Source organism: Neovison vison, chromosome 4 (assembly GCF_020171115.1).
Source record: "Neovison vison isolate M4711 chromosome 4, ASM_NN_V1, whole genome shotgun sequence".
NCBI classification, from domain to species: domain Eukaryota; kingdom Metazoa; phylum Chordata; class Mammalia; order Carnivora; family Mustelidae; genus Neogale; species Neogale vison.
The window spans coordinates 168,613,768-168,641,413 of NC_058094.1; the positions used below are offsets into that span (position 1 = coordinate 168,613,768).

Sequence of the window (27,646 nt, forward strand, 5' to 3'; positions counted from 1 at the left end):
CAGAGTGGCCTTCTCAGGTTGAGCAATGGTGAAAGTGTTCTTTGTAGAGCAACCAACCAATCCCAGGTTTCCTGTGAGCATTTCCTTCAGAATCCTTGAACCACAGAGTGTCGGTTAAACTTCTCAGGGATTCGCGGTCACCAAGTAAAGGAAGCTGTAATTAATCTGCCTCTTATAATTCTAGCAGTAAAATTAGTTATATTTCTTTTTAGTTTGGACTAATATAAATAAAGTCTACACTTTCCAAGAAAGGAGCAATTTCATATATAAGGTAAGAAAGCAGCAGGACCTTGGGACATATCGTAAAGAGACTCCATGAATTACACATCCTGTTATGTTTCTCAGCTACCAAGGCTGGTATGCTATTAAGTCTTTACTACATGTAAAAGGTTTAAAGTAAAACTATTTAAAATATCCCTCCCTTTTTCTCAAATTAACCAGAAAAGTAAAGATAAAAACAAAAGCAATGAATATTCATTTTGGCAAGTAGTAAGTGCAAGCCCTTATGCTAGGATGTATTTTACATATGTTCTCATTAGGCCTCCGCAGAGGACAGGAAAACAAAGGAGGAAAAAAATGAAGTTGGTGAGACACAGAGATGAATCTAAAATGAAACTCGATGAATCAGATGCCCAGCAAATCAAGATCCTCTGACTGAAGGGTTTCCTCGGTCTTAAAATTTTTCTAAATGACACAATCAGCAAATGTACCCAGACCTCTGGTAAGAATGATGGATATTACTGTTAACATTTAGGAAGGGAAAAACACAGTGCCCTCCTCAGAAACTTGAAATATTGGGGGGCTGGCATAAGTATTCATGAGAGAATTGTAAAATAATAGAATTCTATGTAATCAAGTGGTAAATTGTGTAATAATTTAGTATGAGAGGGCTTTCGGCTTTGGGTGAAGAGAGATCACTGAAGCCTTATAGTGTGAAAAAGATGATTTGAAATAGGAGGAGTTACTTGGATAGTTTGGGGACAATGGCTAGAGGGCTTTTACTGCAGAGAGTAGAGAAGCATCAAGAAAAAAAAAAATGATAGAGATCCCAACTGTCTCTGTTGCAACTGATAGGTAATCCTTAGCTTCAAGAAAGTCCTTGTGTATTAGCACATAGAGCCCAGACTCTAACACTGAGGACATGTAGCTTTGTTGAACATAAAAAATATGAAACTGTAAAGAAGTACATCAAATGCGTATAATTTTAAGAATACGGATGACTACTCTGAATTCCTGAATTATATTCAGTATACAATTTTTTTTCATAAATGACTTCACCCCATAAGAGGTATTCTTAGTGGATTCCAGTTTAATAATATGACAATACGGAGTGTGTATTTTGAGTGTATTTTTGTGGGCAATAAATGGTGAAACCTTTCCAAGATGAATCTGTTGTCATGGCTTCCTTTTCCCACTGCTATTCTCCCTGGTTTATTTCCCTTTTTATTGCCCATTGCTTTTAGAAGGAATAAATATTAATGAGTTCCACCATGTAGTTTGTACTCCTCTGTTAACACTGGTGAGAGTAGCTACTCCCTATTGAGCAATCATCAGCAAGGCAGGCAACAGTCAGCCACAAACCATTTCTTTTACATTCTTAGAGAGCAGGACTGTGCTTCTGAAAAAAAAAAAAATGCTATTCATTCACCAGCACGCATCCCTGAGTGCTCGTTTCAAAATTCCTTCTGGTGCTATCATTCATCTACAACGGACTCAGAGAAATAAGTGCTTAAGGGTTACAAAAAGCACATGTACTACAGTCACTTGACAGTATCAGGTTACGTGACATTCTATCCACCATCTTTCTTTCATTAATGGAAGGTCCTTCACGAACAGCCATGGCTTCGTTCCATCTGGAGTTACAGGTATGAAGGAAGATGAAACAGTATTACGTGTTCTTCCTCTCCAATATCCTAGCTTAACAACTAACAAGGTTTAGTGGTTTCCTAAAGATTTGCCGCTCAGGAAGCTAAAACTAGGCTTGATGAGTGAGAATAAGACCAGAGTTAGAATTCAAAGTTCTATTTCCCTTCTGAGGGCATACACTGACTTCTCCTAGAGATCCCATCCTCCCCAGGCTGACCTCCAGAACTGTAGAAAACCTGTTTTCTGGACATCTATGCCTTTGTTTCTGTGTGTCATCTAAAGGCAGTGATTCTCTTTGGATCTAATAGAGACCAAAAATCTATTTTAGGATTAGGGACAGATTTATGGAGAAACCCCAGAAGCTTAAGTTTCAGGGCCCTTGTCATGCACAGTCCCTTTCTGAGAAGACTCTGGCAGAGATCTTAGTGATTTTGTATTTGGAATTCTGCTTTTAAAAATAACAACAACAACAACAATAATAATAAGCGTCCCTTAAATTGTATAAGCTTTGAGCCTTAGTAAACCTGGAGCTTCCCTACCCCTGTCCCAGTCTCTCCCACAGTTTTGGAAAGGCTTCTAAAAAAAGGGCTCTCAAGAGGTTTGTGGTAAAATCAACTCCTGATTATAATCACAATGGTGTTTATAAAAAAGACAGAGATTCCTAAACCCATTCCAGAGTTAATGGAATCACAATCTCAGTGGATAACATCTAGGAGTTTTTGCATTTTCTTAAAGCATCCAGGTGATACTTAAACTACATTCTGAGGATATATGCTTTTCAGAAAAATAATTCACCCAGTGAATAGGGTGAAGGTATCTTTACTAAGGATAAACCATGGCTGTAGTGTTCTTTCAGGGCTTAAATGAAGAATCTCAAACTGTGGGGTCTCTTTATGTCAGCCTAGCGAAGGGTCAGTTCTGAAACCCCAGTAAACAAAACTATAGTTACAAGGTTACGATTAGGCTATAGGTACCCTGAAGATAGGGATCAAGTCCGCTTGTTTTAAACATTCTGTCTTCAACATCTAAAACAGTGATGAAACTTAATAATTGTTCAATAAGTATTTACTGTGTGAATGAAGGACTATCAAGTGAGATATCCAAACTTGTAGCACTTCATCAGTCAGATGGGGATTGACGCTGAGAAGAGTAACACTGTGGAGAATGGACATGAATGAGTTTAAGTCCCTGATTCCAACTGTTTGTTTCCCACATTAAGCATTTAATCTTTGCAGCAACCAAATAATTAACATAGTGTCTTAATAAATTCAATCAATACTGTTGCTGTTATCACTATCGTTATTTCTATTGTTTTCTTGTGGACTCAACACTTGGGATTTAAGATTAGGTATTTTAACGATCTCATTAGACTTCATGCTGCTGGAGAAATTCCATTGTTTCTGGCCTATTAACCTCTCTTTGTGTCATAAAAACTATATTCCAATGTTTTATCCTGGTTAGCATAATAGTACTCGCATATTTTATCAGTCATACCATCTATGACTTCGTTCAAGACACCAACATAGGTAATAACTTTTATCTTTTCTAGGTAATAATTCCTTTGATATGATTGTCTTTGCCTAGGTAATAATGCCCATATCATGTATCTTTCCCATTAGCAAACTGGGAAAAATGAATGACAGAAAGGGAGAAAGGTTTGAAACATGAACTTTTGGGGGTTTCTCTCCTTCAGTTTTCTGAATAATAAAATTATCCATTTAATTGATAAAACATTTAATCTTCTAAAGAGTTTTGATGCTGCATACATACATAATTTAAGTCAATCTACATTATTTCATAGAGAAAATAAAAATTTCAACTGTACTTTATACGTACAGATTGCATTACTGCCTGGGAAATACATCACGTGTAGTCTGTGTGTTTGCATATTTGCCAGCAATGGTGAATGGTGGACTGATTAATCCACACTCTTAATTTGATCACTGTGAACACTTTATAATTCAGTTGATTGGTCTCATAGATGCAGTAATAATTAAAACAAAATAATTTTCTGTAATAGCCTCTGACTAAATATGACTTATATAAAAGTCATATTTCTAGATTTTTTTTCTCTTTATTTGGTCTTAATTAGATCATCTCTGTAAGAAAAAAACAAGTTTTCTCTTATTTAACATCTTATTCTCATTGAGTTGATTGAACATTACTTAATCCTGTTTATTTCCTTTGTTGGACTGGAGAGTGTATATATAGATATATATACCTATAGATATATATCTATTTTATATGATTATGTAATTGTAATATTAATAATTATATTTCTACTTTGATCATTATTCTTACATTTTTAAAATACATAGTGACTTAATAAAATATAAGGGTGCTCAATATCTCCCCCAAAACATACTCCTTATCATTTCCTTCTGTCATAGATTACCAGAGTGTTTTAGTCATGTATTCATACAGCGTCATCATATCTAGACTTAATTAGATCACACAGATGGTTATCAAATTCTTTGTGCATCTTGAATTCTTCTGTTTCTGTTTTCAGTTTCTTTCATCTTAAACATTATCATTTAGGAGCTCTTGCAGTGAGAGCTTAATAGAGGTAAAACCCTTTCACTTTGTCCATAGTTTTTAATGGTAGGTAGCTGGATAAATAAATCCAAGTTGACATTTATTTTCCTCTCAGCACTTTCAACATATTATTGTTGTTATTTTGCTTTTTTTGCAGCTTTTGAGAAGCTATAAATCCGTTTCACTATAAACCCGTTAATTCCTTTTTAGTTAATTTGTGCCTTTTCTTTATTCCTTTTACTTTGTCCTTATATAGCTGATGAACTGAAATCTCACTTACTATATCAAAGCATGTATATATTATCATACTGCTTGGAAACTCTTGATTTTGTACATTCTTATCTTTCATCAAATCTACAAAATTCTCTCATCTTTTTCATACATTCTCTTATTCTGAACCTTCTTATTTAATTCTGCATGACTTACTTCATTTTTATTCTTAACTCCTATTTTCAATGTTGCATTTTGAATAATTTCCTTACACTTGTCTTGAGCTTACTAATAACTGTTAAACTCAGTCCATCTCATCAACCCATTTATTTATTTTCAATAAAAGCACTTTTCAGTTCTAGAACATCTTTTACTTTCTTTCTTTCTTTTTTTAAAATCTGGTCTTTTTTTAAATTGTGACTCATTATATTTAATGTTTTAATTTTTCCCTTTATATCTAGCACATATCTTTATGGTCTCTAACTGCTATTTCCAATATTTCCAACACTGCAAGTCTCATCTTAATGTTTGTTAGGTATTTTAAACCCTCTATAAAATGGATTATTATTCCTCATGTAGTTTGCAGTTTTGATGGCACAGTTTATCTGGGGAAATGCTGTGGCTTAGGTTAAGGTATTCGCATCTTCAGAGTTCTGGCTTTTCCTTATGTCAGGCAATCTGGAGTACCATTGGCCTGATGCCATTTCTTATACAATTTCTCAGCTTTGTGGTCTTTGGACTCATGGAAGTACCATAAATTTGAAACATAACTAATTAGTGGTGAGTCCAAGCCCATAGTTGGAATTCTTAGGAGAGGTTTGTTCACACTGAGGTTGAGGCTGACCTGCTTCCTTGCCCTTTTCCTCTATAAGTAAACTGAGTTTCTCTACTCATTTGCTGGTACAATAACCCTTTAAGGTTGATGAAATAAAGCAGTACTTCTGCTTGTACACTTTTTTGGGGGGGAGCTCTAAGTTATATGTCATACCCCTTATCTGCGTCATCCCCTCAAAATCCCTGTAATGGGTAACCCTCCCCCTGTACGTACCGTTACTGCCTGAGGGCGATCATGGAAACCTCAACCTTCTTGATTTGTTTTGAGAAATCATTTGGTTAATCAAGACCTCAGTTCTGCACTTAAAAGCATTTAAAATAATACTGTATCCTGTTTTGTAAGGAAAGGTTTTCAGCTATTCTAATCTGCCATATTACTGGAAATGGAACAGAGGAATCATTTAATAGGTAATTTTAGGCAAATAAAGTTAAATAAAGTGCATAAGGACACAAGGCCAGGCAGAAATGAAAACGAGGTTTCCTGATTATCTGTCTAGGGTTCTTTTGAAAATAGCCTTAAGATGAAAATTTACCAAAAGAGGTTTTTAAGCTGTTATGTAACTAGAAAAGAGAAATAAGGTACATAAAACATGTTCTCTTAACTGACTGGCCAAATTGAGGCACAGTGCCTGAATTTTGACTTTCCTCATTTGCCCCAACTAGATCATGTTTCCTGTATTCAAAGTCAGAAGTGTGAGCAACTGTTTATTCAGGAATGAAGGGTCTGCTTGATTATAACCCCTTGCTGAAATCAGGAATTTTTTAAGTGCATTTGAAATGTTCAAAAAATAATTTTTAGACAAATTTTAAAAATTATAGCATTTTACAAAAGGGAGAGTAAACATGTCAAACAAGAAATGTTTATTAAATGTCAACTAAGTCAAAGGTATTATAAGACCTTTTTCACACCTGCATGATTTCCAAGCTGTGTCACTTTATTTATTTATATATATATGTATTCTTTTGATTGCTTTTTTGGTTGAGTACTTCTTGATATCTCATTAGTAAGCTCTTCCTCTACTAAAAATTCTAAGTTACCTTGAGGGTAGACCACTGACCAGCTTAATCTAATTCCCAGCATGTTGAGTTTTTATTAGCTTCTTTCCCAGCAGCTGACACCTCTTGGCATCTTACTTTCTATTTTGTAATCTACTCACCACAAATTTGATAGAGTTAACAGTCTTTCTCTCCCACAAAATATCCTGAGAAGTAATTTCCAAGAAATATCTAACTTTTTCAGGGATATCCTATGTTTTAATTATTCTATAATTGTATCACTTTTTACATCCTTGTAGACTGTCTCCAAAAAACAGCCATGGTATGATTTAGTTCCTCTTTCATTTACCTTATTAAAATTAGTAGAGCACAAAGTGGTGTACTTAGAAATATGATACATTGTGAAGCGTGCTCATACTCTCATTAATTTATTTCAACAGAAGTGTTCATAACCAAATGTTATATATCTGTATATATAATTATGTTATCCTACTGACATTTTTAAGCCAGCAAATTTTAAAATCTTTCTATGTTCTTCTAAAATTTACATCTATATAATGATACTGCAGAAAGTCAAGAAACAGGAAAGCACTTCCATCTCAAAATGTATCTTCGATACATTTCTAGAAAAGTAGAAAGTAAAAGTAAACGTCTATCTTTCCTGGATGGTTTAAGGATTATCTCAGGAAATGTACAGAGAATCTTTGATATGCATTTCTGACTTAAATGGCATGTAAAATGTTCTCACCTACCTGTTATTTCAAAAGTGATGGATAGGAAAGGTGCAGCACTAGACTTCGACGTACTCTGATATTTACTTTCTGAAATAACAGGGAAACAGCACCATAAGCATAGCCTTTTTTTCCTCCCCCCAAATAGCTTTGACTAAAGTGGGCAGTTCATGGAAACTATAGATAAACGACTGTAATTATAAACAATTTGCATTCCATTTAGAGATGGTGACTATTTTATTTCCCTGTTTCTTGGCAGAACATGGGAAAATAAGAATTCTTTATTCATCTCTTGCTCTACCCATTCACAGTTCAACCATCCTTCCTTCCAACCATCTTTCCACTGATCCTCCAAACTTCCTGCTGGTTTATTTTATGTCATCATATAGCCTCACTATCCAGGCTGTTTTTCTTAATAACCTCAAATTCCACACACCTTATCCAGATTTCAGTGTGGATTTTTTTATATGTTTTCTACAAAAGAATGTTCCAAATTTTCCTAAAATACATATCACGGAAAATTTCAAGGTGCTTTATAACCAATGCTCTTGGTTCCCCTCATTTAGAAACATGTTCAATCTGTATCAAAAGAAAGAATTTCTTGAATTACCATAGCTAAAATCTACTTTCATTTCACTTTGAGCTCTTTCAACAATCAATTCATGTTCATGCATCCAATGATCAGCAACATTTTCATCAGCTTTCTAGCTACTGCTAACCTCCCTAGGGGCAAGGCTTCTTCCTGTCATATTCTGATAAGGGTAGCTTTCATAAACTGAACATTCTTCACAGTCTGCTGGAATTCTGATCAGCCAGCTGAACAGAAATTGTCCAAGGCCTTACTACTAACTCCTCTCAGTAGAAACCTGTCAAATTTTTCTTCTAAAGAAGTGGGAATTTTGCTCACCTGAATATTGTAGGGCAAAGTTTGTCAGGATTGGAAGGGATACCTACGGCCTGCAGCAGTCCATGAATAAAATGTGGATACCCTCCAATATCAAGTAGATACATTTTTCCTATTGTCAATAGACACAATCACCAATTTATTGAATATTCTAATGATATAATTCAACCAACACAGGTAGGATACTAGGTTGTAAATATAATACATTATACTTTGTGACTACTTTAATAATACGTATTTTGATTTTCTGGAAATTAAATATATTAGCTCCAGGGAGGATAATTTTTGTGGTGTGGTTTGACTCTATGAAGAGTAGTGAATATACCAATGAATAAAGTGATTTAACATGGCCCTGTCCTTGTACTAAGGTGGTCATTACCATTCTTCTGAGTAATGTGATGTGCCAAGACAATAAAGGAATTTTATGTGAACTTCCTATCACTTGTTTTCAGTATTTCTGTATTGGGAAATTTTATTTTGAGTTAAAGTATTTTATTTTGGGTTAAGGTATTTTTTAATAGCTAGGTTACATGTGAAAACAAGACATTTATTCATGGAACACATAGTGAGAATCGACATAAGCAACAGCATAGACTTTGTTCTTCTTATTAACAATATAAATTGTTCTTGGGGTAGGCTGTTCATGGTTACACAATCAGGATTACTTGAGATCAGTACCTTCTTATTAGGATTGATTGAAGAAGTTATTTTGAGAACTTTTCCTCTCTTTATAAAGTAAGCTTTCATTCTTTCCTTTTTACTGAAGGAAAACAGAATGTGCACAATCCCCACTGCCCACAGCCTAATTATTCTCCATTCACACAAATTTATAGTCTTTACATGTCACCCTTGGGATCCTGGCATATTGAATAATATACTTTTGGGAAATGTTAAGTGCTTCTGGGAGGAAGTTCATATAGCCTCAGTTCTGACCAAAAAAAAAAAAAAAAAAAAAGGCTGCAACTTTTAGGGAGAATTAACTGTTTTTACAAAGACTACATGGATCTTACTAGTACTCTTGCTTTTATTTGAAATGAAAGGACATAAATTCCTATATACTTATTGGTAAACATTATTTTTTGCCATATCAATTATTTCCATATCCATGGATTTTGTTTTGGCATTTACTTTTGTCCAAGAGACACAGCTTAACAATGATACTCTTTTTGTTTTCCTTTTACACTGTGACTTTTATTTTTGGTGCTCTTCCATGCTTTGACAGTGATAGGGAGACTCTGTGGCAAAATGATTAAAAAAGAAATACCCAGTTGCAATTCAGAATTCTGAAGGATCTTTTGAAAGTAATAACCCACAGGACACAATTGACATTCAGAAACTAAAATCTGATCTACCTCTAGCAATGAAATTATACTACTCTGAAAAGACTGCTATAATAAATCCACCTACGAGTGTTAAAAATGTAGCCATTAAAATGGCCAAGAAAATATTAATGTACTAACATTACATGTTTTATGCTACTTCCTTACAACCTCAAGATACATTAGTAGAAAAATGTATCCTGAGGCTAGATTCCTAAATGAGTTGACATGCTATGTAAAGTTAACAGCTACAAAACAATTAAATTTTGCAAGATGCAAATGCAGAACTTCAGAGTCTGTTTCTATGAACTGCTGGTCACTGGTACTGCTCATTTTGGGGGAGGCAGAGGAGTCGTCTCCTATTTTTTTGAAACACCCATTTCTCTTGGTTCTTTCCCTTCTCTTCTCTGATTGCTTCTTTGAATATTCTCATTTTGGGGGTCTTTATTCTGATTTTTTTCCTTTACCAACGAACATATCTGCTGGGAAGTACTATTCTATCCTAATTCAACTTGCCAAATACAACGTTCTTATCTTTCTTAGCAAAACTTCTCTTTTGTTTTTGCTTTTCTTTAATGATGTGCTATATATATATATATATATATATATATATATATATATTTGTATTTTTAAAGATTTTATTTACTTATTTGACAGAGAGAGATGCAGCGAGAAAGGGAACACAAGCAGGGGAAAAGAAGAAGCAGGCTTCCCACTGAGCAGGGGGCCTGATGTGGGGCTCGATCCCAGGACCTTGGATCATGACTTGAGCTGAAGGCAGACACTTAACGAATGTGCCACCCAGGAGCCCCTAACGGTGTGCTTTAATACATGCTGTCCCCCCTGCCTGTAATAAACTTCCTCTTGTATTCCTGACCCACTTACTGTATGGAATGTGTGTGTTATCACTCAGCTGTAGGCCACTTCCTCTCTGTTTCTGTTTCTATGATACTCCTACCGCTATTCTAAAACTCAAGTTATATTCATATTGTAGTTCATATTGTATTATATTTGTTTGTGCGCCCTCATGCTAACCAGGAGTACTTTCTTGACACGGAATTTGTACTGATATTTCCATCCTCACTACCTTATACAATTTTTGGAACTCTGCTGGCAACTAATAGATATTTATTAAACTATCTAATGATAAAAACCCCGCTATCCTTCAAATCAAGGGAAGGTAAGAAGGTATGCTTCTAACATTGTTTAAAAATATTCCTATTTGTGGGCACTTAAGAGTAACTAACTGAATATAAACTTGATCCAATAATGATTAGAATTTTAGAGTAATATTAATAAATATTAATATATACTTTAAGCATGGGCCATGTTGCACTCGCTTATCCTTGGCACACTTACCGAGTCTGGTTCTCACATTGAGATTCAGACCAAAAAAATGTCTAAGATATGTCTGCCAGGTCAGAGGGTTTAAACAGAGGGTTTTTAAAAAAATGTCATGCCTTTCAGTTATTTTTATTTTTTTTACTGTAGTTGTATTCTGCACTTATTCCATATTTATTTCATTTAAATTCACATTGAAAATTTCACTCAATACATCATTATTTCTTCAATATATTTATCTTTCAACCATATTACAAACAGCAAAAGGGGCTGTTCTTTCACAAGCAGGTTTTACATCACATTCAAGGAAATTCCCGACTTTAGAATATATATGAGCATTCTATGTGTATATTTTCATTTTGTTCTATTTTTATAATTAATTACGCCTGCTAAATTTTGACTCAGAGTTTGCATTAAGAAAATTTAGAGACTTGTCAGTAAATTAGAATTGACCAGAGACAGAATTGAATTTTTTTTTAAATGAAAATTTAAATTAGTGTTCACCATAGTAGATATCAACCATGATGTGAATAGAATCATGACTATTCATGTTCCAAATATCTATAAGTATATCTATATCTATCTTCCTGCAAGGTGATTCCATGCTCGATCTCCATGCTTAAGTCCTTAAGAAGAAGAAGACAGTTTACCTTCTTTGTTCTTGTGGGTGTTTAAGTGTGAGAGGAGGTCTTCATTGGCCTGCACGCAGTATACCTCTCGTGTCTGGACCCCTCCCCCACAGAGGGCTGTCTGGTTGCCCCGCCTCTTGTCCTGCTGACTGAGCAAAGGGTCCACACGGCACTCGGTCCACTCTGTAGTTCTCCAGCCGTACCTAAAAAAAGTAAAAGCTGGCAGTGGCAACCATGTTTATTGAGTAAAACTTTGCTCTGCTCTTCCAATTTTTTTTTTCTGAAGAAGATTAATCTAAAAAACACTTTTCCTCTCGAATCAACCACAGGCTACTACATCTGTGGTGCGGACTCAGTTTCAATTTCCTCTCTTTCATCCTTAGCAGTGCTCCACTTAAAGAGGGGTTAAATTTAGGATGATCCTGTTTTAATTGCAATTACTGGAAGTTACTTATAAATATTTTATGAAAAGAGAGCATCATGCTGAAAACATAAAATTTTATGTTCAATTAAGCTGAACTCGGGCTTGCCCTTTCTGGATAAACAAAGGAGGAGTGACTCTGGGAATGGAAAACATTCTAAATGACGACCAACCCAAACATTTGTTTTGCCTTTAATAAAACGCATGAAAATTGCTACTTCGTACTGGATCAAAATTATAATTGTGTGTTAGGATTAAAAAATATAACAATTCCGAGTTTTCTCCTTATTGTCAAGAATGAATGTTTTTCTGTAGCACTGAGAATCCCTGATGAGTGCCTGATGAATGTTGAAAAGAGCTGACGTTTCTAATCAGCGGAACACAGGAAAGACGATCTGTGGTTCTAAATTAAAGCTCCAATCAACATTACGATGTGAAAGAAATGTCGGGGTTTGTCAGCCCAGCACGTGCTTTAAGGAGATGGCCAGGGAACTATTTCCTGATGCCACTAAAGATAGAGAGTGATGGCATTTCTCTACCTCGAGGAAAATGGATATTCTAAAAGCACAATGAAAACGGCTCATGTAGCACTTTGTGTCACTCGACCCAAGAAGCTTCTTCAGTAATCAGATTAACAGCCAACACAGGTACAAATGGAGGTGCTAATGTTCATCTCAATTAGACAAAAGAGTTAAATGGGCCTTCAGATGTCCAATCTAGGTGCTTTACTTTGTCAATGGTGAAGTTTCCTGACAGTCAACCTGACCTTCACATCCATTCTATCATTTTTATAAATGGCTCAATACAGGTGCAGGACTGGGCCATCAAGGAACAACATTCCTGACATTATGTTTATAAAGGAAGTAGAGCATTCAGGTAAATTAAAAAAAAAAAAAAGAAAGAAAGAAAGAAAGAAAAGAAAAGAAAAGAAAACATACATAATTAATGTCTTGAGTAAGACAGAGGGGTGGGGGGTGACAAGGAATGTCAAACCAAATAAATTATTCATAAGTTGAGTTAAAATAAAAATTTCACTTTTTATAGAATGGAGTCTGAATGTAGGCCATCCTAGGACTTCAAATATCTGAGAGGATAAAGAATAAAACACCTAGCTTGAATCAAAAAAGGAAGAAACTCATAGGACATAAAACACAGGAGATCTTGACAACTTCCTCCAGCCTGTTACATAGAGAGGAACACAGGGTCAGTGGGATAAGCAGAGAAGTTTGGAAGGGAACTCCCTGCAGTTTTCAGCCCCTTGTTATATCAGGAGAGAACAGACGATTCCAAAGTGCTGCGTAACTGAAGGTCTCATGTAAATCATCACCATCTTTGCTATTACTGGTTATTATTGTTTGAAGTGGTAGTGGTAGGATTAATTTTCCTCCTCACTGGTTCGTGAAGTTTGCGTTGTATGCAGGTTCTTTAAATGTTTGGAATATTCCAGAAAAGCTCTCAATGAAGCTTGTGCATATCTCTGAGAAACTAAGTTGTCTTATAAATATGACTAGGCTCAAATGTATTTATTGCTAAGATAATTCACAGTAACGTCTTGGAAATATTTTTTTAAGGATAAGAAGAATTAGGATACACCGCTAAATATTTCAGAATCGGCCTTATTTCATCGGAATTCAATAAACATTTATTGGGTACTTGCTGTATGCCAGGCCCTGTGATATATGCTGGTGATAAAAAACAAAACAAAACAAAACAAAACAAAAAGGAAGTTAATAAGCACAATCCTGTCCTCAAGTAGCTTAAAGGCTCATTACTGTAGTATAGTATTTTACCCTATTGGATAGGATTGTTATCTGTAGTCCTGAATTTTAATAGGCCTTGCTTAATAAGCAACAGGAACCTATAGTTTGAAAGTTTATTTTATGTTATAGAACGGGGGTTGACAAACTATAACCCAATGACCAAATCCAACCTGTCCACTGTTTTTAGGAATAATGGCTCATTGGAACAGATCAACTCATTCGTTTATATATGATCTCCGGCTCCAATAGTACTGTGGAGTCACTGACACAGAGACACCTGTTTTGCCCAAAGCCTAACATCTTATCTTCCCCTTTACAGAAGAAAGTTATTAATCCCTATTACAGAAATATGTCAACAGAGAATTGCTGCTAAAAATCTAGACTTCAGAGAGATTTGGAAATATAAGTCGCTAAAGACACGTTTATTCTGCAAAACCAGAATTCTATAAGGACAGTGCTTGTAAAAACAGTATTTTATTTTCTCCCACAGATTCTAAGTGGGAGAAAATAAAAATAAAAATCCCCACTTCTCAACATACTATTCATTTAGCGTCAACTGGGTAAGTGGAATGTGGGGAGACACGCAGTTTGGGGAGGCGTCACGGCAGAGGAAGCCGCAGTCCTTATGTACTCACGTGGGACACGGGACGAGTGCCTCTCCTTGAGACGCACAGGGCTCTTTTTCTTCAAGTTCTGGACACTCTTTCTCGCTGCCAACAGGAAACTGCCTAATGATCCGCGTCCTGACACGAGTGCCTTTGGGGGATGCCATGTCATAGCACGTTTCTGAGCAGGGACTCCATTCTGACCACTCTGACACCTGGCACTCTTTGGTGATCACACAGGACTGGAAGGTCATTGGCAGCTTCTCTTGCCGGCAGAAGCTGCAAAAGAACATTGGTATTCTCATCACAGACTAATAAGCAGTTATGAACTTTGTCTTCTATGCTCTAGAGTAAAATAAGCTTGGGCATTTTTATTTCTACTTGGAGATACAATTTCAATTTCATTGAAAATATATCAACATTTATGATGTGTAAAAGCAGTTAGACTCAAAGCTAACATTTGCATTTCCTCCTATCTTGCAAGAGTTGTTAAACTATTCATAGGAAATAGAAAATAAAGGGACGAAGCAAAATTAACTGAAACTAAGTTCACCATATTGTTCATTTCACTCATTCCAGATTTGTTTTAATTTAGAAAATGTGAAACCAAGAGCCGTTAACATGTACTTTTCATTGTTGAGTGATTTAAATAAACATGCCTGGCTTACTTAATACAATACTGTTTTAAATAGAAAATATAAGTTTAACATTATTTTTAATACCATTTGAAACTTCAGCTGCCGCTTACTATGATAATGTACGCTTATTCAAATAGATCAACTTTTCTAGTTCACACTTTAATATACAATATACATATAGGTAACTCAAATACATCAGAGTCATTAGAAATATGCCTATTCATGATTTAAAGAATACCCTCTCAATAATAGATCTCCCACATTTGCTTATCAGTAAAGTATTTATGTTCAAACTTTTATCTCTCTACTCCTACTTAAATTAGAGGGATGTTGGATTCTAAACTGAAACATATATATATGAAGATGATGTTATGAATGTCAATGACTACGGGCATATGCACTTTGAGTGGTTTTCCTGGAATTGGATGGCCTTGTGTTGATACTCAGTTGAACTCCTGCCCATTCTGAATAACCAATAGTGCATGTTTACAAGACACAGTCAGCGTGTCGCCATGACAGAGCCATCTGTTCCAGTGGGAGAAGGCACTGATAATTCTGTCTTGTCATTCAGGTGCTATATTTAACTATGGTAATTAACCATAGGAGAGGCAGGTCCATTCTAATGCAACAACTCACATTCAATCTTCTTAATTCTACTGGCATGTGTAGGAAAATTGCATTCCTAGGAGACAATTAGAGCTCAAAGCATCAAAGTCAATTTGTCTGAGTTGAGAGGTCTGGGAAGAAGAATCATCCAAGAATTGTGGTAAAAGGGCCCTGTGAGTCAGCTCTGTTCTTAGAACAAAAGGATCAAAACCCAATTTTTACTCAAATGGCATATACTGAGCATTAATAATATATTAGGTACAACACTAACTACAGAGCAAAACTTCCTCTTAATGAGTAAGTTTTCATTCTAACACTTATGAGTTCATTCACAAAAATCAGGAAAAATAATGACCAAATCATTAACTCCACAGTGCCTCTCTTTAAAAAATTTTCCATATTTAATTTCTTCTTAGATACATTTCTTATCTTTCATGAGACTGTCTTCATATAAACATGCATATATTATCCTCTGTGTAATACTTATTAAGTTCATGTTCCAAGTACAGGCAGAGGGATTGGCAATTCCTTTTAATCTTTTGTAGAGAATGTGACCATCACGTTACCTCTAGTTAGTTACCCTGGATATCTGATAAAAGTCAGAAAGTCAACTCTGTTACTACATCGTACTGTGATAAAATGGCCCCTTTGGATATACTCTGCCTGCACTGGGGAAGCTACAAATACGTGGTAAACAGCCACATCTTTGGGCTTCCCTGAATGTGACAACTCTAGGAACGGGGCTTGTTTTTATAGGGACCTTGCAGGCTGTGACCATAGGTTGCTTCAAGAGATACCAGTTTCTGTGGACCATGAGATTTTTAAGTCAGGGCAGCTTTTAGGTCTGTCTGATGTAGAACTTTTCTTCCAGTTGAAGTGTGCTGCATGGATTTCTATGAGTGTTCCTACCAGATGATGAACATCGGAAACTACTATCATGCCAAGTTCCTATTCTATATACTTCTAGGCAGACCTGATGCCAAATTCAGCCTAGGCTAGTCATGTGTCTTGTGTATATGCAACTAGATTTAAAACCTCATTTGAGACCCCCAACAATCCTTTTAAATATGTACCATTATTATTTCCATTTTATGGGGAAGGAGTCTCCAAAAGGTTAGGAAACATGTTCAAGATCATATAGCTAGTTAGTACTAGATTGGAATTTGAATTAGGATTTTTAAAAATCAGAGCCCATTTTCTCAACCAGTCTTCCCTACTTGTCAGAATTTAAACTGTAAATCTTGGTATATTAGGACAAATGCTTTAGCTGAGGCCAAAGCCAGTTACTGGCTAATTGTCAATCCACTAGTATTGGTATTTCACTGCCCCAAGATTTGTACCATCCGTGCACTTTTAAATGGGCTGCTTGTCCTAAGGAGGAACTGGTGATTATGGAAAAGCCAAAACAAATATATTTCCTTGATAAATGTTAATTTTCAGAGCAGGTCCTACATATGAGAATTAGTGGCATAGACACAAAAACAGTATTGTTATATTAATATGTGACATATGTATTATTTACCCATCAATCTATTTTCTTTCTTATGATTTTCCAATACCCCAACAATTATTTCAACAAATGTGTTACCTCTACTTAATATCGGGCTTTGGGTACACAAAGTCAAGAGTAGAGTAATTAGGTGGCAAGCATATTTAAACTAGGGGAAGGCACAAAAGATTATATGAAGTAGGAGGTCACTGTGGTGAATGTTAAACAATGTACTATAATTTGTCAGATTAAGATAAAGACAGGTTGGGGAAAACACAGATTTTTCCTTGACCTCAATGTAAAGAGTTTTTGTTGTACAGTAGAAATAGGAGTGGAACTGAAGCATAGGTCAGATCAAGGGCAATTATGTCAATCCAGAAAAGCACCTTCTGTGCAGCAAAAAGGGCACAACGATATTTGTTTCTCTCAAGATTGGGATGGAGATCTCGAAGATTCAGAGGACATCTCACAAGATATGGACTGAGATTTGGCAAGATTTATATGAGATCTCATGAGATGTACATGAGATTTCCCAAGATTTGTACTGAGATCCTACAAGAATTAGATGAGATACATCACGAGATGTGATGGTGAGGTAGAGGGTGGAATATTAGGACACAAGATTGGAGGCAGGGAGACTTTGACGATGGTTATTATGATGTCACTGACATAATATGATGCACATACGAATAGAAACATATTTGAATGCTTACTATGTGCCAGGCAATGCTCAAGACAAAAGGCATGAACATGAACATGAGATTAACTTTCAATGAACGTCTACTATGAGCCATGTACTGTGTTGAGTTTTACCTAGAATATCTCATTGTAATCCTCATAACTACTCTGTAAGGTGGAAGGTCATTTGTTTGTTTGTTTGTTTAAGATAAGGAAATGCAATCTAAATATCTACTCTAAGTCTAGCAAATAACAGAACTGGGATTCCAACTAAATCTTTCCGCTTATGAGGTTTATGAAGGTGCCAAGATGATTGCAATTGGAATTAAAAGGAGTTACCAACTGTAAGAAAAGAGGAGTTAGAAACCACACAACCTGATGGATAGTTGAAAGGGTTAAAAGGGAAGGAGTCATTAAATAACTTGGACTTTTTTAACTTTGGCAATCTCGTGAGCAACAATGCATTTCTTTGAAATGGAGAGCATGGAATGAGAAGCAAGTTTCTGGCAGTTGATAAATGAGTCTAACATTAATGTCTTGATTTGATGTGGACATATCCATGACATATCCAACAGGCTAACGTTCAGTGGGGAGGTCCAGAATTAAAAGTCAAACTTTAGTTGAAAGCTCTGGATGGCTTGTATACTTTCAATAATCATGAGCACATCAGAGTTGAAAACCAAGGCAATAGGAGCGTCTAAAGGCTCACACACTGGGGAACATTTTAGGCCTTGGTAAGCCCATTTTGTGATAGTTAGTGAGACTAAATAGGGTCACCAAATGACCCAAGGTTACTAAATTATTCAGCTGCCCCTGTACCAGTCTCTCCTTTATTCTGGCCATGCAGAAAGTTGACTCTAAGAGCTTAGGGGAACTACACATTTTGGTTCATTATGGTTTTCTGGAGAACATGCCCCTGTCAGAAAGTCCAAAGCATGGGCTATGCCGTTGCAATGGTGACCTGGCAGAAGATGAGATGGTCACTGTGACAGTTTCCTTTTCCTTTACATGGTATATTCAGAATAGCCCAGATTCCCAGGACTTTAATGGAAAAACAGCTTGGCTTTGAGAACGAAGCAGATGTTACATAGTACACCTTATATCAGATAGAAAGTAACTAGATATATATTGAAAAGAAAAGAAAAAGAAAAAGAAAAAGTGGAGAGCAGAGTTCAATATCTGTCTTTAAAGAGACTTCACTAAGATACAGCAGAGCACAGATACTTTTGACAGTTACTTTTAAGCTCTGATTATCCACATCCTTAACATTTTTAATTTCAGGTCAAGATTAAAACTGATAAATTATAACTTTCATTTTCGATAATTTGAGTTATTCAAGATACACACACACAGAAAGAATGAAACTGAGTTCAAATCTCTTTCTTCCTAGAATTATTTCTGTAGTCCATTTAATGATCATCACATCTGTGAAAAAATACTTTCTTTCTAAAGGTAGTCTCATTCATCTCCTAAAATACCATTATCATTCTTTAGCTTCTTAAATAGAAACTTCTAAACACCCTCATTTTCTTGGGAGCTAGTCCCAACTTTCCTTTCTGGTAATGAAAGCTCTCCATAAGCTGTCACATTTTCCATTGCCCTCCCGCAGCTTGTCACTTAGCCAGAATTAACTTTCGGTCCTGCTCCCCAGTAGCTGGCAGCTCTGCCCGCTCGCTCTCCTCACTGAAACCTCACTGCCACCCTTCCAGTGGCTCAGTTCTTCTACTCACTTTTGTCTATACGATTTGCTATTTGGAATCCCATCTCCCATTTTCTTTGCTTCTCTGAAGCAAACTCGCTCCAAATCTTTATAGCACGTCCCTCACGCTCAGGAAGTCTCCAAATAGGGTCTGAAGCGCCCCCCACCCTGAACAGCACATTGGGAAAATAGTTCCTTTTCATGGGAAACAGATAAAATTTGAGACTGAAAGCATGGCATCATCATAAGCTCTTAGTAAGAACGTCCCTTATAAATAGGTAGGCTCAATACATAGATGAGGCAAAAAGATGGCACCTTATAACCCCCTCTGAAGCCTCTTTGTTTAAATCCTCTTTTAATCTTCTACTCTCTAGCTTTCTCCCACTCTTTTTAAAGATTTTATTCATTTATTTGAGAGAGAAAGCATGAATGGGGGAAAAGGTGGGGGAGAGGGGGAATGGAGAAGCAGACTCCCCACTGAGCAGGGAGCCTGATGCAGGGCTTGATCCTGGGACCCTGGGATCATGACCTGAGCTGAAGGCAGACGCTTAACCACTAAGCCACCCAGGCACCCCATTCTCTCCTTCTCTCCTGATAGATAAAAACAAACAAATAAAAAACAACCTTCTTCTCCTTCTGTTCCTAATAAGGGGAAAAACACAAGGACAGAGAAAAAAAGAAAAAGTTATAGTTGGATGTCACCATGGCACTTTGTTTCTTAATCCAGGGAAAGTAATAAAGTGATCAGAAAGGCTTCTCCTCATCATGTTTCAGCCTAACATTTGCAGTCTGGGGCCCAGGAGATGGAAATTGTTCCTGAAGGCTTAGAGTAGTCTGGAGTTTTGCTACTCAATGTTAGGTCTGTGGACTAACCATTATAATTAACTGGGAGCTTATTAGATATGCGGAATCTCCGGTCCCTGGGCTGCACTCTGGAATCAGAGTCAATAATTTAACAACATTCTCTGCTGTTCTATTAGCACAATAAAATGTGAGAACACTGGTCTCAAGGTAACTCCCAACCACTCCAAAAACATAAGCCACTCCATATTTATTGTTGGCAAATAAACTTTATCAGTATTAGCCCTTCTTAGGTAACAGAAACGAGTAGATCACACAATAAGATATATTACCAGATAGGAGATGGTTTGTAAAATAATTGGATGGGCTGGAGGAGAAGGCATCTATGCCAAGCCTTCAGGACAAATTCTAGCCCTCAGAATCACATGGCTATTTCTCTAATGCAGAAAGCTGCTTTTGTGGCTTCAGGAAGCCACTTTTCTGGCACAAACTCCCCCATGAAAAGGATAACTTCTCTCTCTTCCTAAGGATCTCAGCTCCAATTCCAAGCCCAGCTCTAACTCATTATTGGAATCTAAATCACAACCAGGCTCCAAGCAACTTCAAAAAATACAATATACTTTTCTGCCTCTGTAGCACAGAAAATCCTATAAGAACAGCTCTATTCAAAACATGGTCCACAGATGAGGGCAACTGTTTGTTAAGGGGATGCAAGAAGCTAAGCCCAGGAGTGCAAAGTACTGAGGCATTTTTAAAACATCTTGAAGTTTGCAAGACCCAAGCATGTGATCTCTGGATGCAATTCGGTGACCAGCGTATACAGCTCAGTTTCGTTAATGCAGACTTCCGCGGAGAGAAGCATATGGCATGAGCTATCTATATCCTAAACATATACAATAGAACTGTGTTATTTGATCAGTAAGAAATAAAGCAAAAACAAAAATGAAAACCAGCAACCAACATCTGATGCTTTGCTGTAGAAAGCTGGAGAAGCACCGAAATGGGGGAGTGCGATGGGATGACGGATGAGACAGCCCATGTCTGGCAGCCCCTGAACCCTGCCCAATTCCTACTTCTCCATGAGGCCTGGACAATGTGATGAGCTCATGGGACTTTTCAGAAACATAAATTATTTTGGCACTTAAGAACATATTATCTGTAAATACGATTCACAGTACTGTATCTTTTTTAGTTCTTATAGAATCAATCTTAAGCACTTAAAGAACATGTTTTCTTTCTGTAAAGATGCAAATGCATTAAATAACACTATTCACGTTATGGGAGAATTTTCTATATAAAGGATTTTGCTCTATAGTCTTGTAATATTAACAAGCATCTCCAAATTTTGTAAAATGAAAAATTACAATTTGGTGTTCACAGTAGATTCGAATATCACTTTGTATAAAGGAAATCATATGTGTAGGCTTGTATACTGTAACAAACTATCTTAATTTTTTTTTTTAAGATTTCATTTATTTTTTTGACAGGGAGAGATCACAAGCAGGTGGAGAGGCAGGCGGAGGTGGGGGAGGGGGAGCAGGCTCCCCGCTGAGCAGAGAGACTGATATGGGTCTTGATCCCAGGACCCTGAGATCATGACTTGAGCAGAAGGCACTGGTTCAACCCACTGAACCACTCAGGCACCCCCAGGGTATCTTAATTTTATTAGTTTGTTTTCCCGCCAAGAATGAAAGTGTTTATTCCAATGCTGGCCACAAAAATGTTAAGACTGATGGGGCTTAAACCACTTACAAAGTATTACTGTAACTCTACTGAGTACCTGAGAAAAAAAGGACATGCTTTCTGAGGTAGAGGAATTTCTCACATGTGCTAAGATAGCCATCAGCCAACTGACAGTCATGCCTATAGTCCCATCGTTATGCTTACATACAAACAGATTTAATCTTAAAATTATATTCAGAGATGCATATAAGAACAGAATGTGCAGATATATTTATTTTTCCTATCAATCTATTGTTTGCTTTTTCAATAAAAAAAAAAAGAATGGATCAAGAGGAATGCCCAGTTTTTCTGGGTCCCCAGTTTGCAGCAAGACAGAAAATGATGCTGTTGCTCATAATTAAGAGACGCAAGATATTCCTGAATTGCTCCTTTCAAGTGGCCTGCCTGATCACAAATTTCTGCTTCACAAATTTCCCATGTAGTGAAATTGCATTTTCCTGAAAGACCTCTCAGGTCTCTTTCTTCAATAAAATTGAAGACTCTCAAGTTTTCAGAGCTTAACCAATCTAAATTCTTACCGGCTTGTGTTTTCAGACTGAATCTTTAAAAAAAAACACTTCTCCCGTCTTTAACTATATTCAAGCTTCATTCCTTTTTTAAACACGAAACCAAATTTCCCGTAATTTACCATTTATTTATCAATTTGAATGAAGAGTTTGCAAATTTTCCGAGCTAATTTCATTCTCTCAGGGTGCCCTTTCCTTTACAGAATGCAGCAAGCTAAAAGCAGTAATTCTCATGGAAGCAAAAATGCATGCACAGTCAAACCACTTTCCTTATAAAGGCAGAGGTCTTTCCCCTTGCTTTGATGTTTGAAAGTCTTTTGTTGAGCTGCTGGGGAATGTTGCCAAAGGGTGTCACCTGCCAGCTGGAGTGATCATATGCTCCCTATTAAAGCTGAGGGCCACGCTGCTGGTCAGCAGCTGAATGTGAGGCTGTCGGCGCAGCACGTATTTAGTAATGGGATAAACTGCTACAGCAACCAGGCCTCCCTGGAAGGGCCAGTACATACATTTTCCATCCTCTCACACCGCGAAGGCTTCCAGGCAGCTGCTTCCTCGTCACCCGCGCTGCTCCAGGTGGCGAACCACAGTGCCACTTCATGGCACAATCCCAAAGCCATCACAAGTAAAAACTATACTTAGATGGATGAGGCAAGGTAAAAACCATCTACCAGACTTCTTCTTCTTCTTTTTTTTAAAAAATTATTTATTTGACAGATACAGAGAGAGCACAAGTAGACAGAGCAGCAAGCAGACGGAGAAGAAAAAACGGGCTTTCTGCTGAGCTGGGAGCCCGATGTGGGGCTCGATCCCAGGACCCTGGGATCATGACCTGAGCCGAAGGCAGCTGCTTAACTGACTGAGTCACCCAGGCGCCCCCAACTACCAGACTTTTAAAATGATGTTACAGGGCAGGATTGATTTTGGCAATTCTTCTCATCAAAGTCGTTCTTTAACACGAAGGAGTATTTACCTCTGTTTTTTAAAACTCAAACTAAGCAAAAAGAGGAGGAAAACATAACCAGGCAGGTATTTTAGGTATTATTGTGGGTTCTGCACCCAATTGCAACGTGTGGAATTGAGGGTATTCGAGGAGTACCAATGAGCCGTTCGTTCCTGGACATGAGCAAGGCTTCTGAGAATTCAGCTCCATGCCGACATTAGCTACCTGGTTCAGTCGCCCGTGAATGTCCCCAGCACCTTCCCATGCCAGTTCCAAGCCCCGGTTGTCATCTGTGCTTCTGACCAACAAGCTGTAGACCAGAAGTTCCCAAGAGCCACCTCTTGGGTTTGGCAGAACTTGGGAGAAACACTTTACTTCCTAGATTACCAGTTTATTATAAAAGGACAGAACTCAGGAATAGCCAGATGGAAGAGCTGCAGAGGAAAAGGCATGGAAGAGGGGCACAGAGCTTCCATGTCCCTCCTAGACCCACCACCCTCATCTCCCCAGCACATCCACATGTTTGCCAGCCTGGAAGCTCTGCAAAACCCATCCCTTAGGGTTTTTGTGGGGATGTCATTACATAGGTACAACTGATTAACTCACTGGCCATTAGCAACAGTCAGTGATCTAATGGCATGCCCCCTTCCCTCCTAGGAAGCAGGGAGGTGGGACTGAAAGTTCTGACCCTCTAATCACAGGGTTGGCTCCAATGGCAATCAGCCTTCTTCTCTAGGGACTTTCCCAAAGTCACCTTATTAACATAAAAAAAGGCACCTTTCTCATTCTCAATATTTATGAAATTCCAAGTGTTTTGGGATCTGTGAGCTAGGAAATGCAGATGAAGAACAAATATATATTTTTCTTGTACATCACAATATTCTATATGAATTATTTGAAAGAATTATTGAGTATCAATTCAAATGTTAACTGTCATAATTTTTATGACAAATGGAAGAGAGAAATCAGGTCAAATATATCCAAGTTAAGGGGCAGAAGCTAAAGGCAAGAAAGCTTTGGGGCAGTGAAAATGACTGAAAAAAAGATTTTTAAAAAGATTTTATTTAATTTTTTGAGAGGTCAAGAGCATGAGTGAGAATGCACAAGCAGGGAGGAGGGGCAGAGGGAGAAGGAGAGGAAGAAACAGACTCCCTGCTAAGCAGAGAGCCCGACAAAGACACAGGAATCAATCCCAGAATACTGGGATCATAAACTGAGCCAAAGGCAGATGCTTAACTGAGCTAGCTACCCAGGTACCCCTGGAAAATTTTTCTATGTTGACGAAGTCACAAAAATCCCATAAACGTTCACCTAACCCGCCCAATTCTCCATTTCTCCATTGCTTCGATAATCTCGTGGTCCCAGTGATTAATGAAAGTAGTATAGCACTTAATCATAAAATGTAATTCATAATTCAGAGAAATGTAAGAAAACCAATGCAATTATTCTAAAAGAATGCCAACTGTTCCTGCTTTTGATCGCCAATTCTAGAATATTTCCCTGCTCTCTTTCTCTTTTCTCTGAACTTCCACTTTTAGATAAACATCCATAAGCATGACTTCCAACTAAAATGACTGTGGACACATTTCGATTTCCCTCAAATCCGACAGCCCCCAAAGGAAATTCAACAATTCCCCCTCAAACTGGCTTGCTGCATTTCCCATTCCTTCTGATTCATTGTTAACCCCACCCCTGCCACTCCTGTATTAACTGTCCTGCACTGCCCTATCAGAATGACTTTCCTGACAAATTTTTATTTATTTCATTTATGACCTGTTCAAGAACTCACAATGGCTGGCTTAGAACTCACGTCGTTCAGTGGGAACCGTTCCCCAGACTTTCAAGTTTCTTCATACCATCTCTATCACCTTCTCAAGGATATGAAAATGTGGGGTGCTGATGCCATGCACCTAGCTCTTCACAGCTCCTGTTTCTTTCTCATTTCTTTTGGCTATCTTAATCTTTCAAAGATCTGCTCAAGCCCATGACATTTTTATTACACTGAATTTAGCAGCAGAAAATTTAGAACAATGAACTTAAATTAACAAATGATACATCTAGAATTGAGGAGACCTATGTGAATAATAATTCCTGTGACAAAAAGACAGAGTTGCTCCCTAGGAACAGTGCACCATCAGGATTGAGAGGGTGAACTGATTCAGTCCAGCAGCAGGAATTCCACTTCACATAGGGGAAGGATTATAAATATTGTTGCCCGGCGTGCAAAGAGCTGCCTAAAAAGAGATGAGGTTGGCTCAGTAGGTGAAGCCTCTCTCTGCCTTTGGCTCAGGTCATGATCCCAGGGTCCTGGGATCAAGCCCCACATTGGGCTCTCTTCTCAGCGGGGAGCCTGCTTCCTCCTCTCTCTCTGCCTGTGCTCTGCCTACTTGTGATCTCTTTCTGTCATGTAAATAAATAAAATCTTAAAAAAGAAAAACAAGAGATGAGGTCTGTGAGAGTGGAAGCAGGGTCTACGTGAACATCCATTAGGACAGGGCAGTGTGGCCTTAGGGAGGGAGGCTAAAGGGATTTTAGAGACAGGTACCCTTGGACCCTCACCCCCTGTTCATCCAGACATGCCTATTTAGTCTCTTCTTTTCTTCTTCTTCTTTTTTTTAAATATTGGGGCCAATGTTAAGTTTTGCTCAATTAGATGTCTGGTGCCATTTTATTTTTCTCTTTTTACCTAGTGAAAGGAAAAAGAGAATTCGGCCTGGACAGAGTGGAAAGACCTGCCTACTTGTCCTTCTTCATAACATGATCTTGAGCAAATCCGTGATTTTCCCCAAGTCTCTTAAGTAGAGATAGCACCATTTGGCTTTTCTATTTGGCAGGATAGTTGTGAGAATCATTGGAGTAACGGACACGAAAACTACTTGAAAATAGTTAATTCCTACAAATGTGAGGTATGAAGATGATGGCAAAGATGAGGTAAATATAGTTACATATTTGAATCTAACTTCCGTATTAACTTCCCTCTCTGGAAGCTACCTCAAGTCATCCTAAAACTGTTCTCTCTGCTGACACAGAAATGGATATGTCATGATTTCCATCTGGTTCACCTCTAATTTCTGGGTGTGTGATACTATAGTCTGCTGTACTGAACTTTAGTTTCCTTAAATTCCTTAAATGCAGCTTTATTTTATTTATTCATTTGTTTATTTTGCCTCAGTGCTGGAGAAGAAATAGTGACATACACTCAATTCATGAACCACATGATGCAGATAACCAAACAGGAAGAAATCATCATCAACGCAGTGGGTATAGGTAATAATGGGGATTTTAAAAGTACTAAATCTAGAGAAGAGGTTTTACATTGGAAGATATAAAGAGTTCTTGAGAAATAGTACTTTAAAACATCCTACTCACTACTCAAAAACTCTTTAATAAATGCTTTAAATATGCAGTCTGTACGGTGAAGAACACACTTTGCTCAGTTCTTTCAACACTGGGAGAAATGGGAAAGCTAAATCATTTAAAAGAAGATAATTCTATTTGCCATTCCATAATGCATTCCCAAAGGCTCCCAAAAGCTCAGGGAAAAAAACCAAGGCATTCAGAAATAAGACTTAAATATCAACATCTTTAGATAAATTGCAATAAACAGGAAAAATGAAAAGTCATTATAAGTATATGGGAATTCCTGCTAGAATATTTGTTCAACTTAATGGAAAAGTACCTATTGTTGGCTTCATTTTTATCTCATCATTTTTTTTTCACCACGTTCCAATACATGTACGTTATAATCTCAAAGTTATTTCTCTGTAGTGGTAGAAATCTCTTTTGTTGAATTAAAGTTACAGGGAAGAGGATGCTTAAGAGAGATTAATAAAAAGGAGAAGGCACATTCCCTGTTTAAATACCTATTTGATGTGCTATAATACATAGAAAGTTTCAAGTTGTAAATTGAAGTCTGATCTGGCTTCTAATAACCAAAGTGAAAGAATCTCATGTTTCAATTTCAATTGTAAGTATTTGTCATAACTATGAGAATTTAGAAAGATATTTTTCAGTTAAAATGCAAGGGTTTTTTAAATTGCAAGTCTATTTTAAGCATTAGGGAATATCTAACTAAATCAACATTTAATGTGTAATAAAAGAAATGAATCCAATTTTTATTTTAGAGGAGGAAGGCAATGCATTAACTACATGCAGATGGCACTTTTAAATATATAGATTTTCATTTTGGGAAGGGAGGATTGACTACAATGTTATTTTATTGTGCTACGTATTCTATGATAACTGATTAATAAATAAGCCTAGTCTTCAGAGTATATTAATTCTATTATTAATGGATAACTGTGTACTCAGGCAGGAGACCTATTATATTACTTATAAAAATAATTACGGCACATTAAATGTTTACAAGGTAATAAATATTCATGATCAATTTCA

The 27,646-nt window shown here is 37.0% G+C and overlaps 1 protein-coding gene across 2 annotated transcripts in view; it reads right to left on the reverse strand.

The window, feature by feature from the left end:
* The window catches only part of THSD7A (thrombospondin type 1 domain containing 7A), a 439,132-nt gene that overhangs the window by 182,587 nt on the left and 228,899 nt on the right, over window positions 1-27,646 (reverse strand). The window contains exons 3-5 of one of the 2 annotated variants that reach the window (XM_044246117.1): window positions 14,182-14,430; window positions 11,387-11,568; window positions 7,194-7,262 (exon numbers count right to left, since the gene is read on the reverse strand). In XM_044246117.1, the coding sequence (XP_044102052.1) occupies window positions 7,194-7,262; window positions 11,387-11,568; window positions 14,182-14,430 (500 nt within the window). The remainder of the gene's footprint in view (window positions 1-7,193; window positions 7,263-11,386; window positions 11,569-14,181; window positions 14,431-27,646) is intronic. The other variant, XM_044246118.1, reaches the window with a different exon arrangement.